Here is a 22,730-nt window from a genome sequence, read left to right on the forward strand (position 1 = left end):
AATGTATACACACTTTAACAGCTGTAGATTCTATTACATTTTGAAAATGAAATGTATTTTCATAAACACTCCCTTTGAAGAGTGTATACATTTTTGGGGGGACATCCTATATATATTTAGACAGAGCTGATCTAAACCATGAACATTAAATGGTCATCGGGCCAGTGATTTATCAATTGATAATTTGATAAATTAAATTTTGATAATTTGGGGGGCCATGAATCCTCAATTTATGTATTCTTATTTATAAATTATATACATGTACATTACTCTGCATATTCTGTATATTATAAAACACTGACAAAATGGACATTTTAAAAAGATGAAATTAAAAATAAGCAGAATTCGTTGTATTCATTTCCTCCTAGAGCCTAATAGCTTAGTCAACTTGGAGTATGTTCACAACATTTTGGAAACTCCTGCGCTACACTTAGAGCTCTTAGAGGGCAGAGGTTTTAATTCATGTATCCCCTCCCACATTACTGAATGTAGCACCAAATCTACATACACTTCATGCTCAAAAAATGTTTGTGTCAGGAATCAATAGCTCTTAATATGCAATAATTTTTTGGTGGATTGGATTATTTCTTTATTTCACATGTATTGAGCACTTTTTAGGTGCTAGGTACTATAATAGGTGCTGAAGAGTAAGTTTAAGAAGCCCTGGCTCGTGTTGATCAGTGGTTACAGCATCGGCCCGCACACCAAAGGGTGTCAGGTTTGGTTCCCAGTCGAGTATCTGGGTTTCAGTCTCTCCCTGCCCCTGGTTGAGGAGCATGTGGGAGGCAACACATCGATGTTTCTCTCTCTTTCTCTTCTTCCTCCCTTCCTTCCCTTCCATTCTCTCTGAATAAGCAATAGAAAAAATATCCTCAGGTGAGGATTAACAAAACAAAAAAACAAAAAGTTTAAGAAAATTCAGCCCCTTTCCTCTAGACCAGTGCTTCTCAAACTTGAGCATGTGTAAGAATCACCTGCAGGGCTTGTTAGACAGATTCCTGCCTGCACCTCCACGAGATTCGGATTCAGTAGGCCTGGGATAGAACCTGAGACTCTGCATTTCTAAGAAGCTTCTATGAAACTACCCTTTGGAGGAGACTGATATGCATTGGGAAATTGGAAAAGCATCCCGAATATTATGTGAGGATGGGGCTAGGGAAAGAGAATGAACATATATTAAACTTTTACTGTTTGCAAAGAACTTTTAAATATATAACCTCATTTAACCCTCACCACAACTTGGTGAGGCATATATTATCTTCATGTTCAGTTGAGGCAACTGAGATGCAGGTTAGTTAAATTACCTAAGTCATAGAGCTAGTATTGGTACCTACTTCTCTGCACTGAAAAACTCATGCAAATATTTAGTGTGTCTTCATGTTTTAGACTCTGCCCTGGGAACCAGGCATGCAACATTGAGTGGGACAAACTCTCTGTCTTGGTCGAACTCAGTAAACAATTTTAAAATACAGAGTTTTCAGTGCTATGAGGGAGGCAGTGCAATGGAGCTTTATAACAGAGACACAACTCTACAACAGGGTTGGGAAAGCTTTCCAGAAAAAAAAAAAAAAGTAAAATTTACAGGAAGAATTGCATGGTAAGTTAGAAAGTGGAGGGTGAGTGAGGAGTGTTTTGAACTGAAGATATTCAAGAAGGCTTGGAGAGACTGAAAGAAGTTTGGAATGTCTGAAGAGGGTGGATATGAGAGATAAGGCCCTTGAGGAAGACGGGAACCAGCTAGTGCTGGGTCATTTAGACTTACTGACTTTAATCAAGGGTAGGAGCATGGTCAGACTTGAATTTTTAAAAGATTGCTATCCTCTCAGTGGAGGATGGATTGGAGAAGAGCTAGCCTGTAAGCAGGGAGATGCACTGAAGATGCTAGTAGTGAAAAACTTGGTAATACTGTGGCAACTGGGAATGGGAAGGTGGTTAGAAGTGGTTCAAAGTATTGAAAACTTTATGCTTGATTAGAAGGGGAGAAGTGGGTAGGCAAAAGAGAAATCAACGATGATCTTCAGGGTTCTGAGTGCACATTTTTAGCAAAAGAAGGTTCTGTAAGCTTATTATTTCATTTTTTTAAAATTCAGATAAGTCAAGTTATGTGAAAGTGAAAGAAAGATGATGTTTTAATAAGATTTCAATGACTAGAATTTGTTGACTTAGAAAATATGGGAGAAAATTACGATCTTTATGGTTAAGTTTATTATTTTTATTGTTTTAAATTTGCATTTGTATGATAGGGTTACTGTCCATTGAGAGTTGAGTTGTGAATGCTGGACATAACCTCTTTTTGCCAAGATCAAGATGGGCCATGAAGGACCAGCCATAGGTATGAACTGTCAGTATACTGAGTTTCTTCTGCGACAGTGTGTTGAGTAACCTTGAACCTTGAATTTCTGGAGCCCCACTTCCCTTTTTGCTCCCCCTAGTTTTTCACACCTTATGCCTTTAAAAGGGATAGTAAAGGGCTCCTATCAATGGACCAGCGAAGACTTGGACTCCGCCTTCTTCTTCTAGGTCCCGCCCCCTTTCCCTTAAACCACACCCCCTTCACTGATCCCGCCTCCTAAAAAAGTCGTCGCTGATATGACAGCGAATTCTCCACAATCCTGACCTATAGGAAATCTGAAAGGTGGGACCGCGATCAATGTTTTTGTCCATTTGTTAAATCAAGTGTCTATCTGGCACCAGTCCCAGCCCACTTCATCTTCAAGCCAAGGATTGGTTGCTCTGTTCTTGGTCCCCGGCTCATGATTGGTTCTTTCATTCCACCCTCTCTTCCAGTTTTGCAGGCGGGATTAGCACGCAGCTTCCTGCTCCTGCCAAAAAAATAAAAGAAGAAAAAGAACAGAGGAGAGAGGCGAAAGAAAATGTCACAGAGATCTTTGGGTTTTCATTCGCTGTTAGCCTTGTCGGTCAGGCCAAACTCTGCCTTTTGATTGGTTTTCCTATCTGCCCATCCCAGGTAGGGGCGGGATTTCCCCAGGAGACCCACATCTTGTTGCCACTGGCCGAACTGTGCGCCTGTCTGAAGCTCCGGTCCCAGGATTGGGAGCGGATGCGGACAGGTGGGCGTGGATTGGCTAGGGAAGCCGGTCAGTGTGAGACGGGGGCGGGGCCTCGGCGGCTGGTTGCGCGTGTCCGCCGCTGGCTCCGCTCTATCCGGCTTTGCTAGGGGAGGTGAGTCTGGCCGCGGCTGCACCGGCGGCTGAGGAGGCGGCGGCGGCTGAGGAGACTACGGCCGCAGCGACTGAGGAGGAGAAAGCGGCCGGAGGGACTGAAGCCGGGTGGGGGGGGAGGGGGGGAGACGGAGCAGCCTTGAGCCCTGCGGGGGCCGTCGCGCGGGGGGACCCACCCGCTCTCCCCCCCAACCCTCCTAGCAGAAGCAGCCGGCGGCGGGGGTAGGAAATCTGCCCGCTTCCGACTGCACCCCGCCCGCCTCCCGGGGCTGCTTTTCTTTGGCCCCGGGACCCTCACCTCATCCCGGGGCGGTTCCCTCTGTCTGGGCGTCCGAGTGCTCCCCACCTCTCTTTCATTCCTGCCTGCACCTCCTTCCCTTCACTTTGCCCTGCTTCTCTTTCTCCTCGCGGTCCTGCCGGTCGCCTCCTCGGCTTACTCTCTCCTGCCTCCTTCCCTGGCTCTTTTCTGTTCGGGAAAGTTTAGTTACACCCCCCCCCCACCCACACACACACCACCACCACCACCACCACCACCACCACCAGGTCAGCCTGACTGAGAGTAGGGGGAGATGTAGGGAGGCCTGAGAGTTCGCGGGGGGGCGGCTGGTTTCCCTGAACATTTCCCCCCATCTTTTTATTTTTGGGGGGCGGTTGGGAAATTTTTAAATTGTATTTTTGAGGAGGTGGTAGGTGTTTAGAAAAGGATGTGGGAATGGAAGGGGTAGATGAGTCAACTCTCTTACAAGATTCCAAGGGTGGTGTGTTACCTGATCCTTTTCGCGTGTGGAGTTCAGGGGGTCAGGAGGTTTGGCCTTTATTCCCACATTCAAAGTTGGAACCTCCCCCAAATTAAGGATGGAGTTTTAGTACCCACTTGTGGCAGGAAACCTGGGGGGCACGGGGGGGTTCCTTTTCCCTTTTCTTTTCTTTTTTCTTTTCTTTTTTTTTTTTTTTTTTGGCAATCCACACCCTTCCACACACACCCCAAAATCAAACACCAAGATCCTCTTAACTTGTTTGGATTGACTGATGAAGACATAAAGCCCGTTGCGCTCCATGGTTTTTGAGGTGGCGTGAGTGGTTTTGCTTCATTTTTTAAATGGCCACATGACAGCTTGACCTAGTTTGCTTTCCAGTCAAAGGGCATTTTTTTATTTTTTATTTTTGAATGTCTCTTTGTGGCGCGAGAGCCAACGCAAAAATGATGGCGGCTTACAATGGCGGTACATCTGCAGCAGCAGCAGGTCACCACCACCACCATCACCACCACCTTCCACACCTCCCTCCTCCTCACCTTCACCACCACCACCACCCTCAACACCATCTTCATCCGGGGTCGGCGGCTGCTGTCCACCCCGTCCAGCAGCATACCTCTTCGGCAGCTGCGGCAGCCGCAGCAGCGGCCGCAGCTGCAGCCATGTTAAACCCTGGGCAGCAGCAGCCATATTTCCCATCACCGGCACCTGGTCAGGCTCCTGGACCAGCTGCAGCAGCCCCAGCTCAGGTACAGGCTGCCGCAGCTGCTACAGTGAAGGCGCACCATCATCAGCACTCGCATCATCCACAGCAGCAGCTGGACATTGAGCCGGATAGACCTATTGGATATGGAGCCTTTGGTGTTGTCTGGTGAGTATCAAGAGAAAAACACAACTTCTCATGGTTTCTTCTCGCGGTTGTGATTGGGCGAGTCACCTCTTAACGGTTTTCTCCATGTTGACCAAAGTGGAGCAAGACACCCTCACTTCACATGGTAAAGAGGCCTAATGCATTGGCTATCTAAGCTTATACTTTTTACTTTTTTTTTTATTGTTAATCCTCACCTGAGGATATTGTTCCACTTGATCTTTTAGAGAGAGTGGAAGAGAGAGGGAAAGACAGAAACATCGATGTGAGACAAACACATCGATTGGTTGCCTTCTGCAGGCCGGACCAGGGCCCAGGACGAGGAGGAGCCTGCAACCAAGGTACGTGCCCTTGACCGGATTCGAACTCGGGATCCTTTGGTCCACAGGCCAACTCTGTATCCACTGAGCCAACCGGCTAGGGCTGAGCTTATGCTTTTGAGTCATGTCAAATTTTGGTGGAGAACCTTCTGAGGAGGAACCACACCTAAGTTTGCCGTCTGCCAAACTTTTTGTTTAGAATCTGACCAAGCCACTAAGTGTGGGATCAGTAGATGAATGTGTGAAACGTTTTTCCTGCGAAAACCTTGGGCATCTCTCCTGTTTGATTTAGAGTGAATCAGTTGCCCAGTTGCAGCAAATGTCACAACAGACCCAAACTCGATTCCTTTTAATCATTGTACCATTGGGCTATACCTTGCAAAACTACTTTGCTGTCCTTCCCGTCTTTTCAGTCCTTCATTTGAGATCTTGATCCCCAGGAAGAAGATAGGGTTCATATTTGAACCAGTTAAGTCACTTCGTGCGTGGTTTATTTTAAACCGTAAGGCTACAGTTGGGAAGTATTTCGCTTCAGCCTTTTGATAAGAATGCATTAAATATAGCATCACACATGAGTACCACAAATGAGGTCAGTAGATGGTAGCTATACTGTGGCCCACATTTGGTGTAATGTTTTAGTGTCATTTAGTGCCTCTTAATTTGCTCTTATCCCTTGGTTGGTTGCAGTAGTAGGAAGTATACTTTTTAAACATATGAAACTGCTCTACTTTTGCTAGTGCTAAGATATTTCTCTAAGCCCAAGGGTTTCTTAAACGCAACATTGTGTCTGTTCTTAGGAAGATTGGTAGTTTATAATACAATGTATTTATCATTGTAGGCTTCTATTTGTATCCAAACTAGAGTGAACTGAGTTTTTCCACCAAGGATTCAGTACTGTGGTGTGGATTGATGAATTGATGTTTTGAGTGCATTCAAAAATAGATTCTTGTTAATGTCTAGAAAAGCCCCATCACCACAGGAAAATGAACGAACTCTTTGGAACTAGCCTGGTAAATGTCTCCTTTCGTCCTTGTTTTTCAGGCTATAATTGATGAATATCATTTTTGCATTGTATCTGGCCATCTTTATATATATTTAAGGTTTTATAATGTAGGCTGCTGCAGTGATCGGATCTGTTTGTGTTCTTTTTTTGTTTTTGTTTTAAACTAGTAGTGTTTTCCCAGCTAACTCTCCCAGGAGATTGCAGCGGTAGTGCTCCCTTCTCTAAGGTGTGGGATTCCTGGTGGCAGAGTATAGCCATTAATGGTGCCTCTTTGGTTGTTCTGCTCAGGGACCTGCCTGTTCCTGCCTTCCTCTTCTCTTCCATATCCTACCCTCAGGGATTGCACTGTGAACTTCCTTCCATTTCTTGCCCGACCCTTGAGGATTTCAAAGCTTGATTGGGGGAGGGGGGCAAGGGGAAGGCAGGAAAAAAGTTGTTCCTTGCTTTAAATTTTGTCATTGATTTACTGAGAATTTGTGTGGATTTTCTTAGCCATGGATACTCTTTCATTTTAGTGCTTTGCATACAATGCTAAGAACTAGAGATACTGAAAGGGAAATGAGTTGTATTTCCTATACTATAAAGGTGTTACTTACATTTCCACCAAATGGTGATGTTACCTGTAGAAATTTTAACTTCAAGTTGGTGCTAAGGGAGAAGTTTTTATTTTTAAGGGAGAGGGAGGTGAGGAATTGGAGTGCTGAAACATCACCCACAGTGAACATTCTGATAATAGGTATTCTGAATTAGTGATATATTAAAATCCCAGTATGTTTGATTTGAATTCATTCTAGATTCTTTCATTCATTGATGCCTTCTATATACTTTTTTCCATATACTTGAAGTGCCTCCTCCTGTGCACCATCTTCTGTTGTAGTACATCGGTTGTTTTGTATTTGCCTGTCTCGCTGACTACATTTGTAAGCCCCTTAGGGTTAAGGACTGTGGTCTACAAAAAGACATTTTTTTGTCCTAACCGGTTTGCTCAGTGGTAAGAGCATAGGCCTGTGGACCGAAGGGTCACGGGTTCAATTCCAGGTCAAGGGCAGGATCCTTGGCTGCAGGTTCAATCCCCAGGGCAGGGCGTGTATTGGAGGCAACCAATCTATGGTGTCTCTCTCATATCTATGTTCCTCTCTCCTCCCTCCCTTACACTCTTCTCTAAAATCAATAGAAAAATATCCTCGGGTGAGGATTAAAAAAACACAAAAGATACACTTTTTCTCCCCAGCACTTAGCACAGTGCTGTGGCATCTTTGCTGCTTGGTTACTTGATCTGCTCAAGTCCCTTCTTTGTTCTTTAGCCAAGTTTTTCTAGTTATTGTATTGAGTGTTTTTATCAGCTGTTACAGGTGAAATAAAATTTGGTATGGAAAAAAAGAAGAGTTCCAGGTGTGTGTTTTAGTATGCAAATACTTTTCTATTTTTATATTTCCATATTGTTGACTTGCTGGCTGAATTGCTTATTATATTTGGAATTTAACTGCTATGTGACCTAAGATTGTTAAAACCAGAGATCTGAACACCAAACTAGAGTGAAGTGCACTCATAATCTGAAACCCAAGCTAAAAATATTGATAAGGTGTTACACTTTTCAACTAACTGAACCAGAATTTTTCTTTTTAATTTAGAAAGGACCCAATAGAAACAACTATTTTCTAAAATGATTACAATTTAACATAAAATATTCTCCCAATGATATATCATTTGATTCATAGCACCATATACCTACTTGGATATTATAAGATTCAAATATATTTAATGCATTTTTCAAGTATTTTTCTTCTGGCATGGCATAAGAAAGGAAACTATATCTGCTTTCATGTTATTTTTTTCTGGACATGTACCCAGTTGTCATAAGTGGTGGCTAAAAATGCTGCATGCAATTTTTTTTTCAATTCTTAATCAAGAGCACTTTCTTCATTGATTCTAGAGACAGAAAGGAAGGGAGAGGAAGAAGGAGAGAGAGAGAGAGAGAGAGAGAGAGAGAGAGAGAGAGAGAGAGAGAGAGAGAGGCGTCAATGTGAGAGCGATCAGTTGCCTCCTGTATGTGCCCTGGCCAGAGGTTGACCCCCCAGCCTGAGTATGTGTCCTGACCAGTGACCCTTGGGTTCACGGGATGGCGCTGAGCCACACCAGCCAGGGAAACTGCTGTATGTAATTTTGAGGGATATTGTTCCTCCATGTAGACAAGGAGAGATTTTTACACAAGTGATGTAGCATTTTACCATTCAGATTTATCACTGAATAGTTTAGTCTGCCAGGCTTGATTTCTCTTTCTGCTGAATTTAACTAGTGGAATAACTTATCAGTATTGGACGATTGTGTAAAAGTAATGAATTACCTATTAGCTTGCTGGTTAAGATGGTGCTTTGACAGTTCAATTGAGGTTTCATTAACAACTGTCTGCTGTGCTTTCTCTCTAAGTAGGAGTTCCAGTTTATCTGGCAATATGATCATGGGTAGCATGAGATACATTCATTGCCTATGATAGAATATTGCTCATGGGTTATCAAAGCATCATATATAATTTGACCTTTATCAGATGCCAAGGCTTCCATATACTAGTCTACGGTCATTTTCATAATGCAAAACCAAAACACAAAGCAGTGCACAAAAAGAAACCTGAGCCTGTTGGCGAGGCTATCGTAAATACCTTTTTGTCTGTAGTTCATTGTTGCCAGAAGAAAGTATGTTGTGCTTAGAGATATGACAACTATGGGACAAAGAGTATTACAGTATAGGTTTCAGGGTCTTATGAGGTATATACTTTTGACAGTTGGAGGAAGTTGACTACATGAGGGAGGTTTGAGAACTGCTAAACCCAGGCAGTTTTGATATTGGCAACCTGAACTATTACAGATTGAACTAATGGCACATATTGCCATTTTGATAAAAGTGTGTCTGGGAAAAGTTGTTTTGTTTGCTTGTTTTGTTTTTTTACTTATCTGATTAATTGAAAGGTAAAGACCCTGGGATTCATTTGGTCTGGTGCCTTTGTACTCCAAGTAAAGTTGGAGAACTTTGAATTTTATTCTAATACCTTCTGCTTGAATTTTATTCTAATACCTTCCGCGGGTTGCTATTATTTAAGTCTTTCAAAACTTAAGCATCACTGTATTGATGTTTAGTTATTAGCTATGTGATATTAATAAATTATTTAACCTCTCTCTTCCTCATCCACAGAGTGAGGATAATAATAGCATCTATCTCATAGGATTAAATGAGGTAATCCTTGTAAACCAATGAATACATTGTCTAGCATACAGTAAGCACTCAAAAAATATTAGCTTTTTAAAGTGATAAATATTGTTGATAGAAATCAAACTGTTATATTAATGTGCATATAAGTGGTTTCATATATGGTCAGATTTACCAGGTGAAATCAACATGCAGACTATTTTTGAAGGCATGACTTTAAATACTGTAGAGTGTCCACTTAGTTGTGCTATATGCTAACAAACACATAAAAAGGTACATACTTGGTAGTATTCTAGTCATATTATCTCCACTGTTTTAGAAAGTATTATTGCTTTACATCCTGGGAAGGAAATTATTTTTTTCTTTTCAGAATGTAACATAAAGAACATCCTTATCGTCGTCAAAGTTCAGCTTTACTGGAAATTTGTTTTACTTGTGTTTGGATGAAAAAGAGTGAATTGCTAAATAAAATCCCGAGGTGGGGAAATACGTGTGATTTAATGAAAAATTATTCAGTGTAAATTCTTATGCAATGCAAAGATGGTCTAGCTTGCTCATCTTGTGAAAATTAGAGGCATCATTTTTTTTTTCCTGGTGTTTTCTGTGGTCCTCTTACTCCCCAAATAGCAAACTATAATTTGGAAAAATGGGAAATGCTTTTGGAATATGTTTGGGGGAAAACCTGGAGTTAGTTGCATCAGAAAGATGTATACTAAAGTATAGTAAAGTGTATTTCATTATTAACTTTGTTTTACAGGTTAAGAATCTGTAGTATTGAAGTTTCTCTATTAGCCAAGATTAACAGCCACAGCTGGATTCTTGGGGTATGGGGACAGGGAGGGTCTGCTTTGTGAAAAGAGCTTTGAAGAAGCAGAGCCTGCACCATAAAAGGAAATGGTTGCTCTTCTAGACATAACAAAGCATTTGTGTGAAACTAGAAATGTGGAAATCTATATTGTTAATTTTAACTACAAAAAATGTACTTTTAGAAACTGCAGGTTCATGGTCATAAAGTAAAGAAAGCAAAGAGAGTGAGAGAATAAAAGTAACAAAATCTGATACTGAGTTGGTTTCTTGGTGATAGAAACTCCATAGCCTGTAACATTGAAAGTTGTTTTGTACTTAGGATGTACTTTTAGAAACTAGGTTCATGGTCATAAAGTAGAGAAAGCAGAGTTAGAGAATAAATAAAAGTAACACAACCTAATGATACTGAGCTGATTTCTTGGTGATGAAAACTCCATAGCCTGTGATATTGGAAGTCATTTTCTACCTACTAGTAGGCTCTTGACAAGATTATCCACATTATTTTAGGAAAAACAAAAGAAACTTGTTTTATTCTTGGGGAGACATTTTATGTTATACTATTGAATATCAACTTAGAAGAAAAGAGACAAATATTTTTATTTTAAAAAGACATTTCAGAAAGAATTGCCTCTTCAAACAAGCTAAAACAACAATAGCCCTCAAAATTACATGCAACTTTTTTAACATGCAACTTTTTAAGCCATCAATTAGTACCACTGGTGCATGTCCTGAAAAAAAAAAAATGAGGGCAGATAGAGTTCCCTTTCATATGCTATGCTAGAAGAAGAATATATGTAAAATGCATTAATATATGTTTAAATCTAAGTTTTGAGGGTTTATCCTCAAAACAGACAACTGTAGAAATGTTGTTCCTTGATATAAAAGGCCATTCTCTAATGGAGTACTGAAATATTTCATTATATTCATAACTTGAAGCATTATATTGTAGAATTGTGTGGCTATTCTTGGTGGTTTTACTATTTTGTTGATGTCCTAGCACAGTGGTCGGCAAACTCCTTAGTCAACAGAGCCAAATATCAGCAGTACAACGATTGAAATTTCTTTTGAGAGCCAAATTTTTTAAACTTAAACTTCTTCTAACGCCACTTCTTCAAAATAGACTCGCCCAGGCCGTGGTATTTTGTGGAAGAGCCACACTCAAGGGGCCAAAGAGCCGCATGTAGCTCACGAGCCGCGGTTTGCCGACCACTGTCCTAGCAGTTCAAGAATCTGCTGTTTATATACGTATGTTTCCTTAGTATGCTGATTTGACTTCTTTGATGGAAATTGCCAAGACCTAAGAAACCTTTCCATTTGTTACCCAACCAAACAGAAAGAAGCCATGGGGTAGAAGCTCTTTCATTTTAAGATTATATTTGAGTTTTACTTATAATTGCTTGTACATTTAGAGTACTTCAGTGAATTATTTGTTGATTGGGTCTTAATGATTTCCTAAATAATATAATATAGCTTGTCAGTTTGATCCTGTTGTTGCTTGGGGGTAACACAGAGAATGCCTGAGGCAACAGTTGTAATACTGTCAATAAGCATGTGACAAGTCATCATAGACCTAGTCTGTGGTTCTAAGATACCCTAGTCGAAAGACATTAGAAAAAATTCTGGCACTCTGGCATTATGAAAAGATGATTTCTAAGGAAACTATATTGAGTTGAGCTTTAACAGTTCATTGTAATGGAGTGAGTAGAGGGATGTCTGCTATTGATCATGGTTGGTGCTCTTTACCTAAACCCAGTTTCACATCTGTGCTCTGAATTAGTTTGTCTAATTGAATCATATCTACTGTCAGACAGAAGGTTTGACATTGTTGGAACTCACTAGTCAGTGTATTTTTATTGTCAACCTGCTATGGACCAATACTATTGTAGTCACTAATGAGGATATTTACTTCTATAAAGAATTTTGCAAACCTCTAGCAATCTTCTCTGTTGTCTATGTTTTTGGTACTGGGATATAGAGATGTTTAGGTCATGAAGTTGCCCTGAAGGAGCTTACAGTTAAGTAAACAGTATGAAAAAATAATACATCCCTGCTTTCAGGGTATCTGGATGGAGAGTTGAAACTCAACTTGAAGCCATTAAATAAAAACTTAAAGATAGATGTTATTTTCACTTGTTCTTACAATACTCATTTATTATGTGTTGACTATTTCTCAGGCTGGATGGTAGAGATTTAAAAGAGATTATACATTTGGGGAGAAAGATTTGTAAATGGAGAATTATAATTCATTGCCATTATTGGAACAAAAGAGATATTCCCTGGATATTATGGGAACAAAGAGGAGGGATTTCTGTGGGAGGTATGGATGCTTCCTAGAAGAGGTAATAACCTCAAATGAATTTTAAGAATGAGGGAATCAACTAATGGGCAGGGCATTCTTGGTGGAGTTGCTGAAATACAGAGTGCATTGCAGGAGTGATAGAAGATAAGGGCAGAGATGCGAGCTAGGGTTAGATCCTGAAGAGTTGGAGTGTCCTGCTGAAGAGCTGAGATGCCCTTGGTACTTGGGAGATGAGTCTTTTACTCTTTTTATGACTAAAGCACATACATATATACCAACACTACATAAACTAATATGTAGCATATCTATACTATTAAAATTTCATGGGAGGATGATTAAGGGGAAAATGTTCAAAAATGCTCCTTGGGAGAGGGAGGGGGGAAGAAAAAACAATGCTCCTTGGTTGGGGAATGATAATGAAAAAATTTGAAACTGGGAATGACAACCTGTGAAGGTTTTTATTATTTTGTTGAATGGGAGAATGAGTGGTTCAAATTGATTTTTTAAAAAGATATTTAAATAGAATAATAGATGGAGCTTTAGGGAATGTACTCAGTTGTAAATGGAAGAAACTATTGGAGGCAAAATTAAAGGACGGGTAGATAGGAAAATGTGTTCACAGTGATTGACAACATACGCTTGACAGAAGACAGTTATGAAGATGGGAGTGATCTTTGGTGCAAATAAAGAAGTCAGAAAATGAAGGTGGAGAAAAGGCCATTGAATTTAGCAAATAGATCATTGATGGCCAAATACCAAGTTTTATAAAAAATATACTTTTGTTGATTTCAGAGAGGGAGAGAGGAAGAGAGAGATAGAAACATGAATGTTGAGAGAGAATCGTTGATTGGCTGCCTCCTGCATGCCCCACGCTGGGGATCAAGTCTGCAACCCAGGTATGTGCCCTGACCGGAATGGAACCGTGACCTCCTGGTTCATAGGTGAATGCTCAACCACTGAACCACACTTGCCCGGCCAAATCCCAAGTTTTTATTTCTAGTTTAATAAACCAGAGAACTTGATGTTTGTCATGTTCAAGTTGCCATTTCCTTGGAAATAATTTTTTTTTTTTTTAATGACAGGGTCATAAAGTACTAAACTAAACTTGTTAGGAGACATGGTTCTGGTCCCTGCCTTGCTGCCAACAACCCCATGACCTTGATAAAGTTACTTAAATTTTCTGAGTCTTGGTTTCCTCGTTTATAAAATCCTGTGTTTCCTAAGTTTCTATAATGAAAATGCATTAATATTTGTAAAGCATTGTGGCATTATTTGTGGGAAAATAGAGTGACCACAAGACAACTTCAAGACTACCGATGTTGAATACCTTCTGAAATTATTTAAAGGAACAAAGAGATAAATGTAACCCTGTTCCCAGTGTGACCAGCACAGTTCTGGAGTCTCTTTGGCCTTTGTTGGGTTGTATACTCATTTCTGAACCAATTACTGTCACTGGAGATAAGATTACTTTTGGAGCAGTCAGGTTCACTCCTGGACCTGGAGATGGAGTACATTATAAGTGGGAGGGATGAATTCCAGCAGTGGATGTTGGGAAGACGGTCATTACTGACCAAGAACACATTCATTTAACTTATGTCACACTCAGAAGAACCTGATCAGGTCAGGTGCATTTACAAAGCAAAGTGTAAGGCATATTCTCTGTGGAGAATTTTGTCTTGTTTGTCCTGAATTATTTGGAGTATTTTCCTTTTCTTTTCTAAAGACTCTACCTAAAGTAGTAGAGGGTAAAATTGGTACCTGATCCTTGCCATGTTTGCTTTCCTTCCCAGTTAGATCAGATATCCTCCATTGATTTCTTTTCTTTCCTCTCTCAGTGTTGTGGTTTTGTTATCTAGATGAAGTTCTCAGTCTTGTTTTCAATTTAAGTAGTATAGAGCTCAGTAGTGTCAGACAGCAAACTCCTTACAGGGGAGTGGACAACACAGAAACTTTTTGTTTATCTGTTCCTTGACCTAAAATTCTTTCTCTGAGCCACAGAGAAAAGGTGAAGAGAGACGTTTGAACAAAAAGATAAAATTAGTCATTTGACCCAGATTGCAGCTTTTTCCTCCTGTCTGTGTGGATGAAAACCATGCTCAATTTACATAAACAGGTGATTTTTCTTACATGCTAATTTTCTTAATGTACCATGGCAGAGAGCTGCAGATTTGCAAATTGTGTAAGTAAATTGAAATAAACCAGGTGACTTTATTTCACATTATTATCTTACCAGGACTGAAGTACCCAAAGGGTGCAATTATCCGGTGATTGTCTCATTGCACATTTTAAGTTAACAGGCAGCCTAGTGCAAAGTTTTAACCCCCACCTTCTTCCTCACTTCCTTGTCTTTTAAATTTTTTAAAAAGAAAAATATTGATTTCTATATGTACTTCAGTAGGCTAGAAATTTAGTAATGCAGATGTGGGGAAATTTGAGCTTTATTAAAAGTAATCCAGAATCTATAAAAGTTGGGAAATAATGTGGGTACTGTGCAGAAAAAGGGAAATAATGCATACTTGGCTTGAGTTTGAATTGCCTAAGAATTCAGTGAGGACCTTCAGCTATGTTTAATTGGTTTGCGTCCTCTGTGTTCCTTTTCTCAGGTTCTGCATGTTATAGTAATTGGGTTATTATAAAGTTAACTGGTGTGTCCTAAAGCCAGTGTTCAAAATAAATATTGATGCATATTCTTTTAAATATTAAATGAGCCCAGCCAGTGTGGCTCAGTGATTGAACATCAACCTATGATCCTGGTCAGGGCACATGCCCGGGTGGGCTGGATCCCTGTGGTGGATGTACAGGAGGCAGCCAATCAATGATTCTCTCTTATCATTGATGTTTCTATCTCTCCCTCTCCTTTCCTCTTTGAAATCAATAAGAATATATATTTTAAAAAGAAATTACCTTTTAAAATAAATACCAAATAAATTAATTGCAACATAGCTTAAAATATCATTTCAATAAAATAGAATTTTAGGAAGGTATAACAGTTGGTTTTTAGTGGCCTTTTCCCCAGATTCATGAATACAAATAATGTCAATCAATAAAGTACCTTCCTTATGAAAACATTCCAATATTAAACAGTAATTAATGCTATTTAGTTTCTCATGTTATATTATTTACCTATTGGTATGTATGGAGATTAAATTATACCCCCTGTAGCTTTGAGGTAATGACTTAGAAATGAATGGTAAATTTTAAAAGTTTGGCCACTCTTTTTATCCTAGTATTTATTTTTAGTTTCAAGAAAAGTAGTTTAGAAGAACTTTGAGGGCAAAAAATAATTCAAGAATGACCTGAGGAAGATGGTATTTTAAGTACAAAAGACAATATGTTTTAGTAGATTAGAGCCTGTATTCTGATAACAGATTGCCTGGATTTAAATCTTGCTTCTGCCACTTATTAGCTATTGTAGGCTAATTATTTAATCTGTGTGTCTCATAGGGATAGTAATAGTATATCTGTCTCTTAGGGTTGTTGTGAGGATTAAATGAATCAATACAGTATATGTAAAGTCTTAGAACTAACTATACCTGGCACTATGTTAAAGTTAGCTATCAAAATTATTATTACCAGTTTCAGTACAGGTAAAAAAATATAGTGCCTCCTTAAAGCTTACTAATATATAGGGCAAATAAACAACAGCTTTTGTATGACAGGTATCAGGTATGTGACTGTGTCCAAGAAGTTCATTTAAATTCTAGGATGCTTTCCAAATGTAAAATTTCCTTTAGAATATAAAAGGAGGGTTTTTTCTCTTTAACTACCTCCTCCCATCTCATCAAACTAATAATATGTTTAGTGTAGGAAACTTGAAAAATGCAGAAAAGCTGCTTGTCGTTTGTATCCTACAACTCAGCCACTGATAATATTTGCTGTATTTTCTTCCAATATTTTTTACCTGGAATCTGTGTGTTTATGTGTGTGTGTGTGTGTGTGTGTAATATTATTAGAGTTGTGATCATGATTATACTGTACATATACAGTTTAGTATCCTATGTGTTTCACTAAAATGACAAAGGTAGATTTTGGCCCCCCTCCCCCCTTTTTTTTTGAGGGCTATTTTTTCATTTTCACAAGCCTAGATCTTTATCTGAAAGGAATTAGAGAGTTGGAAGATAATTTAGAATGCATCTAGTATAACTGCCTCTTTTTTTAAAGGGGAAAATTGAGACCCAGAGGAGCTAAGAGATTTGTTCAAGGTCACACAGCTGGTTAGAAGCTGAGCCAGAACCTTTGCTGTTCTGCTGCTTTACCAGTAATACCTGTCCAACTTAATGCCATTGAAAGTGCAGGAAGTATTTTTATAAAAGTAAAACAAAACAAAACTCTATAAATGAAACCAGGATCAGTGCTAGAATATTTAAATAGAATATTTAAAAGACTCTGTTGGTTGCTTTTTGTGTGACAGTGACTAATGTTTCTGAGAAAAGTTTAATGTCATGAGTTACAAGGCTTTTGGTGCAAAACAACTCAATCTTTTCACATTACAAATAATTGTGTTGTGCATCTGCTCTGAGGATGTTGTGCCCTTTTATTTTTTGAAAAATTTTAAAACCTCAGAAAATTTGAAAGATACATGATATATGCATAAACCATTCTTTTAGATTAACAGTTTGTGACTTTTTGCTTTATCTACTTTGAGGCTATTTCTACAGAACTTGCTGAAATGACTTTCGATTAAATTTAGATTTACAATGTTAAGAAATTTATGGTCACTGCATCAACTCAGTGTTCCATGTAATAAGTTTTGTAAGCTCTCCAACTAGAGAAGGAACTGGAAGTTTTCAAGCTTGTGACTTTTGGAATGCTATTTATTCTCTTAATACTTAAAACAAAATTCAGTGCGAATCATGAGTGTAACTGAAACATATAAGATTCAAAACTAGGCTCGAAGCATAACAGAAATATTTCATTCTGCAAAGTTTCTTTTTTTTCTTGTGGTATTTATTTCAGGTTGGGAGTTAAAGGGGCATTTTCAAAATAAGAACCTAAGATCTGTTTTCATAATTTCGTGATATTCATTGTTGAGGCTAAATTTTAAGTTACTGTATGTGTTGTTGCTGTTTTAAGTAAATTAACCTAATACAGCCACATGAGCTGATGATGCAGTATTTGTGTCACCCAATTCACTGCTCTGTATTTTTCAGTACCAAGTAATTCCTTTGTTAAGCTCATTTTCAGTCAATGAGCCATTGTTTCCCAAAGGGTAATGATTATTTCTATACATAGCACAAATCCCTAAGAAATAGATTTTAAAGTCTAAAATATCAGTGTTTGGAAGTGGTTGAAATTGTCACTCTGTGTATCAAACCACAACTGTATATGTGAAAAGGGCAGCTGCTGTATTTGCTCCCTAGCCTACAATATGAGATATTATGCTTTTATACATACCAACTGACAGCAGGTCTTTAAAAGTGAAGTCTTTGGGTTTATTTGAAAAAATGGATTGTTTTATTGAGTCCACTCAGCTATTACATTACATAGTTTAATAACCAAAACCTAGAATGGGTAGCTGGAGTTCAAATTGCAATGGCTTGTGACAAGTAAGGAAATATTTAGGCAGCAGATATTGTTTACTTCATTCAGTTGGTAATCAGTATCTGCAAATAAATCACTGACTTCATAAAGTACCTCAGCAGGAAAGACATTAAAATAGGAACACTGATGTTTAACTGGTGTAGATGCTAAAGATCTAGTTACTAACACATAGCAGCTTATCTTTGTAGCTGGGCAAACTTTAAATAACAAATGTTTTTAAAATATATTTTTATTGATTTCAGAGAGGAAGGGAGAGGGAGATAGAAAGAAATATCAGTGATGAGAGATTCATTGATCAGCTGCCTCCTCCATGCCCCCTACTGGGGATCAAGCCCACAACCCAGGCATGTGCCCTTGACCAGAATCACACCCAGGACCCTTCAGTCCCCAGGCTGATGCTCTATCCACTGAGCCAAACCAGCTAGGGCTAAATAACTAATTTTTATACTTTGATTTTTTTTTCCTCTTAAAGTAGATCTGTTTGTCTCTCTTTTCCTCTCAATGCTAATAAAAGCAAATGTTTATAACCACTTATGACACATTCTCTACCCACTAAACCACTAAAAATGATGAGAGCTTTAAAGGTTGGGGTCATGTCTCACTTGTGTCTCCAGAGACTAATGTGGTCCTGGATAAGAAATTACTAAGTGTTTGTTGTTGAATTGAAAGTTGATAATGCTAAGTTTGTACGTGATAGTGACACTGTCAAAGAAGAGTACTAACCCTGGGTCTTGCCTTTATGTAGATCCCTATTTCTTCATGCAATGGAGTGATTTTTATGCAAAACATTTAGAGTGATATTTAAGTAACTCGATGGTAATGTTTTGTTTTCATGTGTTTGGATTTTTTTTTTTTTTTTTTTTTTTTTTTTAGAGTCAAGAGCCCTAATCTAAAAATAGTCTACAGTAACCAACTGTTCCCAAAAATAGTCCTTTATTTTGCTATTGCTTTCATTACTATACATTAAGTTAAGAATGCTGTCGAACTGCTTAGGAAAAATATATTCTTGATTCAGTCAGTACTGTGATCTCATGTTAGAAAAATAGAAACTATGTCTAAAGTCTCATCAATATATCAAAACATACTAAAGCAGTCAATGAGACTGGCACAGAAAACAATTACTAGGTGTACCAGTTAATAATGCAGATTTTTTTCCAATAGATGGAGTTACACATATGTTGATATATATGCGATTTGATATGTATGCTATTTTGTTGTATTGACAGCAAGCTTCAAAACTTCATATGTCAAATTTGCAGGAGGTGTTAACATCATAGATATTTTTACGCTTAAAAATGTCGAATTTCGTGCCAAAAAAAGATCATTTGCGGGAAGTTTTAATTCATTACTTTATTTTGAAGAAAAAGTTATCATATATTTCAGGAAGCTTTTGGTGAACATGCTCCATCTCAAGATACTTGTGAACGCTGGTTTAAACGCTTTAAAAGTGATGATTTCGATGTGAAAGACAAAGAATGTCCAGGTCAACCGAAAAAGTTTGAAGACCAACAATTACAAGCATTATTGGGTGAATGGCATGTCAAACTCAAAAACAACTTGCAGAAAGATTAAACGTTGCTCAGCAAACAATTTTCAATCATTTACAAGCAATGGGAAAGATTTTAAAGGAAGGAAAATGGGTGCCACATCAACTGAACGAAAGACAATTGGAAAGCTGAAAAGTCATCAGTAAAATGTTGCTTCAACTGCACGAAAGAAAGTCTTTTTGCATCGAATTGTGACTGGCAATGAAAAGTGGATTTGTTTTGAGAATCCTAACGTCACAAAATCATGGGTTTATCCAGGTCAACCATCAACATCGACTGCAAGGCCAAATCGCTTCGGAAAGAAGACAATGCTCTGCGTTTGGTGGGATCAGGAAGGTGTGGTGTATTATGAGCTTCTAAAACCAGGTGAAACCATTAATACTGATCGCTACCAACAACAAATAATCAATTTAAACCACACTTTGATCGTGAAACGACCAGAATGTGCCAGAAGACACGGCAAAGTAATTTTGCTTCATGATGACGCACCATCACACACTGTAAAACCAGTTAAAGACACATTAAGAGATCTTGCCTGGGAAGTATTAACCCACCCGCTGTATTCACCAGACCTTGCTCCTTCAGATTACCGCTTGTTCCGATCGATGGCACACGCACTTTCTGAGCAGCACTTCAAAACATAGGAAGAAGTGGAAAATTGGATCTCTGAATGGTTTGCCTCAAAACAAGAAAAGTTCTATTGGGATGGTATCCACAAATTACCTGAAAGATGGGGGAAATGTGTAGCTAGTGATGGACATTACTTTGAATAAAGCGCTTTTGATGTTTCTCTTGAAATTATCATGTATTAACAGGTACACCTAGTACAAAATCCGCCATTATTAACAGGTACACCTAATACATTCAATTCTAAGCTCCTTATTCTGTTCTATAAACCTAATGAATAAATGCAGACTAATATGTGCTGGAGATTTTTTTTTTAATTAATGAGGAAAGAATGGCTTACTTCAGTAGTTTGATGACATATGATTAACAATAGCATCTCTGAAAAATAAAAATACCCTAGTTTGTACGGCTTGCCAATTTATGTGGTGTATATACTCTTGTAATGGCCAATTTCAGACTACCAACATCATCAAATCACTAAATTCTGAATTGGAAAAATTTATTGAGCCTGGCGATGAAAAGTGGATTTGTTTTGAGAATCCTAAAGTCACAAAATCATGGGTTGATCCAGGTCAATTTATTGAGCCTGCCCTCTGAGAGCACACTGACCACCAGGGGGCAGCTCCTGCATTGAGCATCTGCCCCCTGGTGGTCATTGCACGTCACAGCGGCCGGTCATTCCGCCATTCGGTCAATGTGCATATTAGCCTTTTATTATATTGGATTATAGATGTCCTTTCTTTTTTCCCCCAGGGAAGTAATAATTTTTGAGTATTTATTACCTTTGTTTTAAATATTATTTATTTCATTGTAATATATAATTTAATTTTTAATAATGGCTGTATTTCACAGTCAGCTTGCAAAATTCCAGAAAATAGAATAGTCTCGCCCAGCTGGTGTGGCTCAGTGGGTGATAGTAAACCCATTCACCAAGAGATTACCAGTTCAATTCCCAGTCAGGGCACATCTCTGGAGGTGCATGAGGCAGCTAATCGACGTTTCTCTCCCATCAATGTTTCTATCTATCCGTCTCCCTTCCTCTCTCTCTAAAAATCAATAAAAACTTTTTTTTTTTTCCAAAAGAAAAGAAAAAAATTGTAACAGTCTCTTTGGAGCCGGTATGAACCAACTCGAGCAAACACACCAATGGGATATTTAGCTAGTGGGGATTGAGCCTGCAATCCAGGCATGTGCCCTGACCAGGAATCGAACTTCCTGGTTCATAGGTCCACGCTCAACCACTGAGCCACGCTGGTCAGGCCAAGGCATTCCCTTTAAATTTCTCTCTAGCTAAGTTTTTATGGTGTTTATGATAGTTTCAAAGATATTTGTATAAGTTTCACCACTTTGTTTACCTTACCAAATAAAAGTAATTCTTTTCTATTAAAATAATTTTCTCTTTAACTGTAATAAGTCTATGGGGTTTTTTTGTGGGTTTTTTTTTTAGTCTAAGTTTTGGGGGATTTTGTTAATAGGGAATACTCAAATTTCAATACTTAACACCTCCTATCATTTAAAAGCTGCGTCCTCACATAACTAATTCTTAGCAAAATGCTATGGGACCATGGTCTATAAGAGATGGTAGACGTTAAATAACCCTGAGGAACAGTTAGTTTTACAGAGACTTCCCCAGTGATTCAAATTGAGAGTTGAAGGTTAAAGTACTAGGTTTTACCCTTGCAGGTGCAGTGTTTTACCATTCTGTGATTCTATGAAGTGCTTTTAAAAGGAGAACATAATGTTATAATTAGAAGGAAATTGAAAAAAGACATTTGTAAAAAATGATTTTGAATGATCCCAGAGATGATTTTGCTATCGTCTGGGTTATGATTCAACAGTGCTAGTGACGAAAGTAGCACCAGCTAATTTGTGTGATATTTCAGTATCACTTGAGTTCCTAACTTGAATTTGAGAGTTATATAAGTTATCACATGGTGGGGGGAGGGGGAAACAGGACGGTGTCTCTGTACTTCATGGAGATGTCAAATAGGTCCATTCTTCCTCAAAACTAGAAATGAAGCTTATTTTCTTAGAAGCTTTAATTTGTGATTATAGAGGTAGAAGAGATGCAAAGATCATTTTATCCAGTACATTGAGTTAATGCTCTAATAATTAATGATTCTTTCTTTCAGTATTGTTATACAAGGAATATATTCGATTTCTCAAATTATTATAAAATTAATTTTGTAGAAAAATAATGCCTTATAATTTAGTGAGGAAGATTTGAGAAGTGATGCCTGTTGAAATTCATAAATAGAATAGATTACTGAAGCATGTGCACAAAAGAGAGAAAGAGGGAGCTATATTATAGATGGGGCAGGCTATTGGCATTTTTTCTTACGATCCTGGAGTGCTGGCTCCATAGTTTTCATTTAGTGGCTTGCCCTTCAGGTCAAAAGAGTTCTGTATCTAATACTAACTTTTTGCCCATTTCACATTTAGTTATCTTTCACTGCATGTTAATACCATTATTAATCTTTCTATAACATTTACAAAATCTCTGAGGATGACTGGGGATTCTAAAAGTGAATTTATAAATTTTTTTTTAAATCCTGACTTTTTAAAATCAAAACTTGGCAC

General features: G+C 38.5%; 1 protein-coding gene across 3 annotated transcripts in view; it reads left to right on the forward strand.

Annotated features, from left to right (window-relative positions):
• The first annotated feature begins 3,142 nt into the window (after positions 1–3,142).
• The window catches only part of NLK (nemo like kinase), a 136,693-nt gene continuing 117,105 nt past the window's right edge, over positions 3,143–22,730 (forward strand). For all 3 annotated transcript variants that reach the window (XR_013815055.1, XM_079797862.1, XM_079797863.1), the window contains exon 1: positions 3,143–4,808. Coding sequence is in view for 2 of the 3 variants with exons in the window: in XM_079797862.1 (XP_079653988.1) it covers positions 4,351–4,808 (458 nt within the window). In the remaining variant the exon portion in view is untranslated. The remainder of the gene's footprint in view (positions 4,809–22,730) is intronic.

The sequence above is a fragment of the Cnephaeus nilssonii genome (assembly GCF_951640355.1).
Source record: "Cnephaeus nilssonii genome assembly, chromosome: 19".
Lineage (NCBI taxonomy): Eukaryota > Metazoa > Chordata > Mammalia > Chiroptera > Vespertilionidae > Cnephaeus > Cnephaeus nilssonii.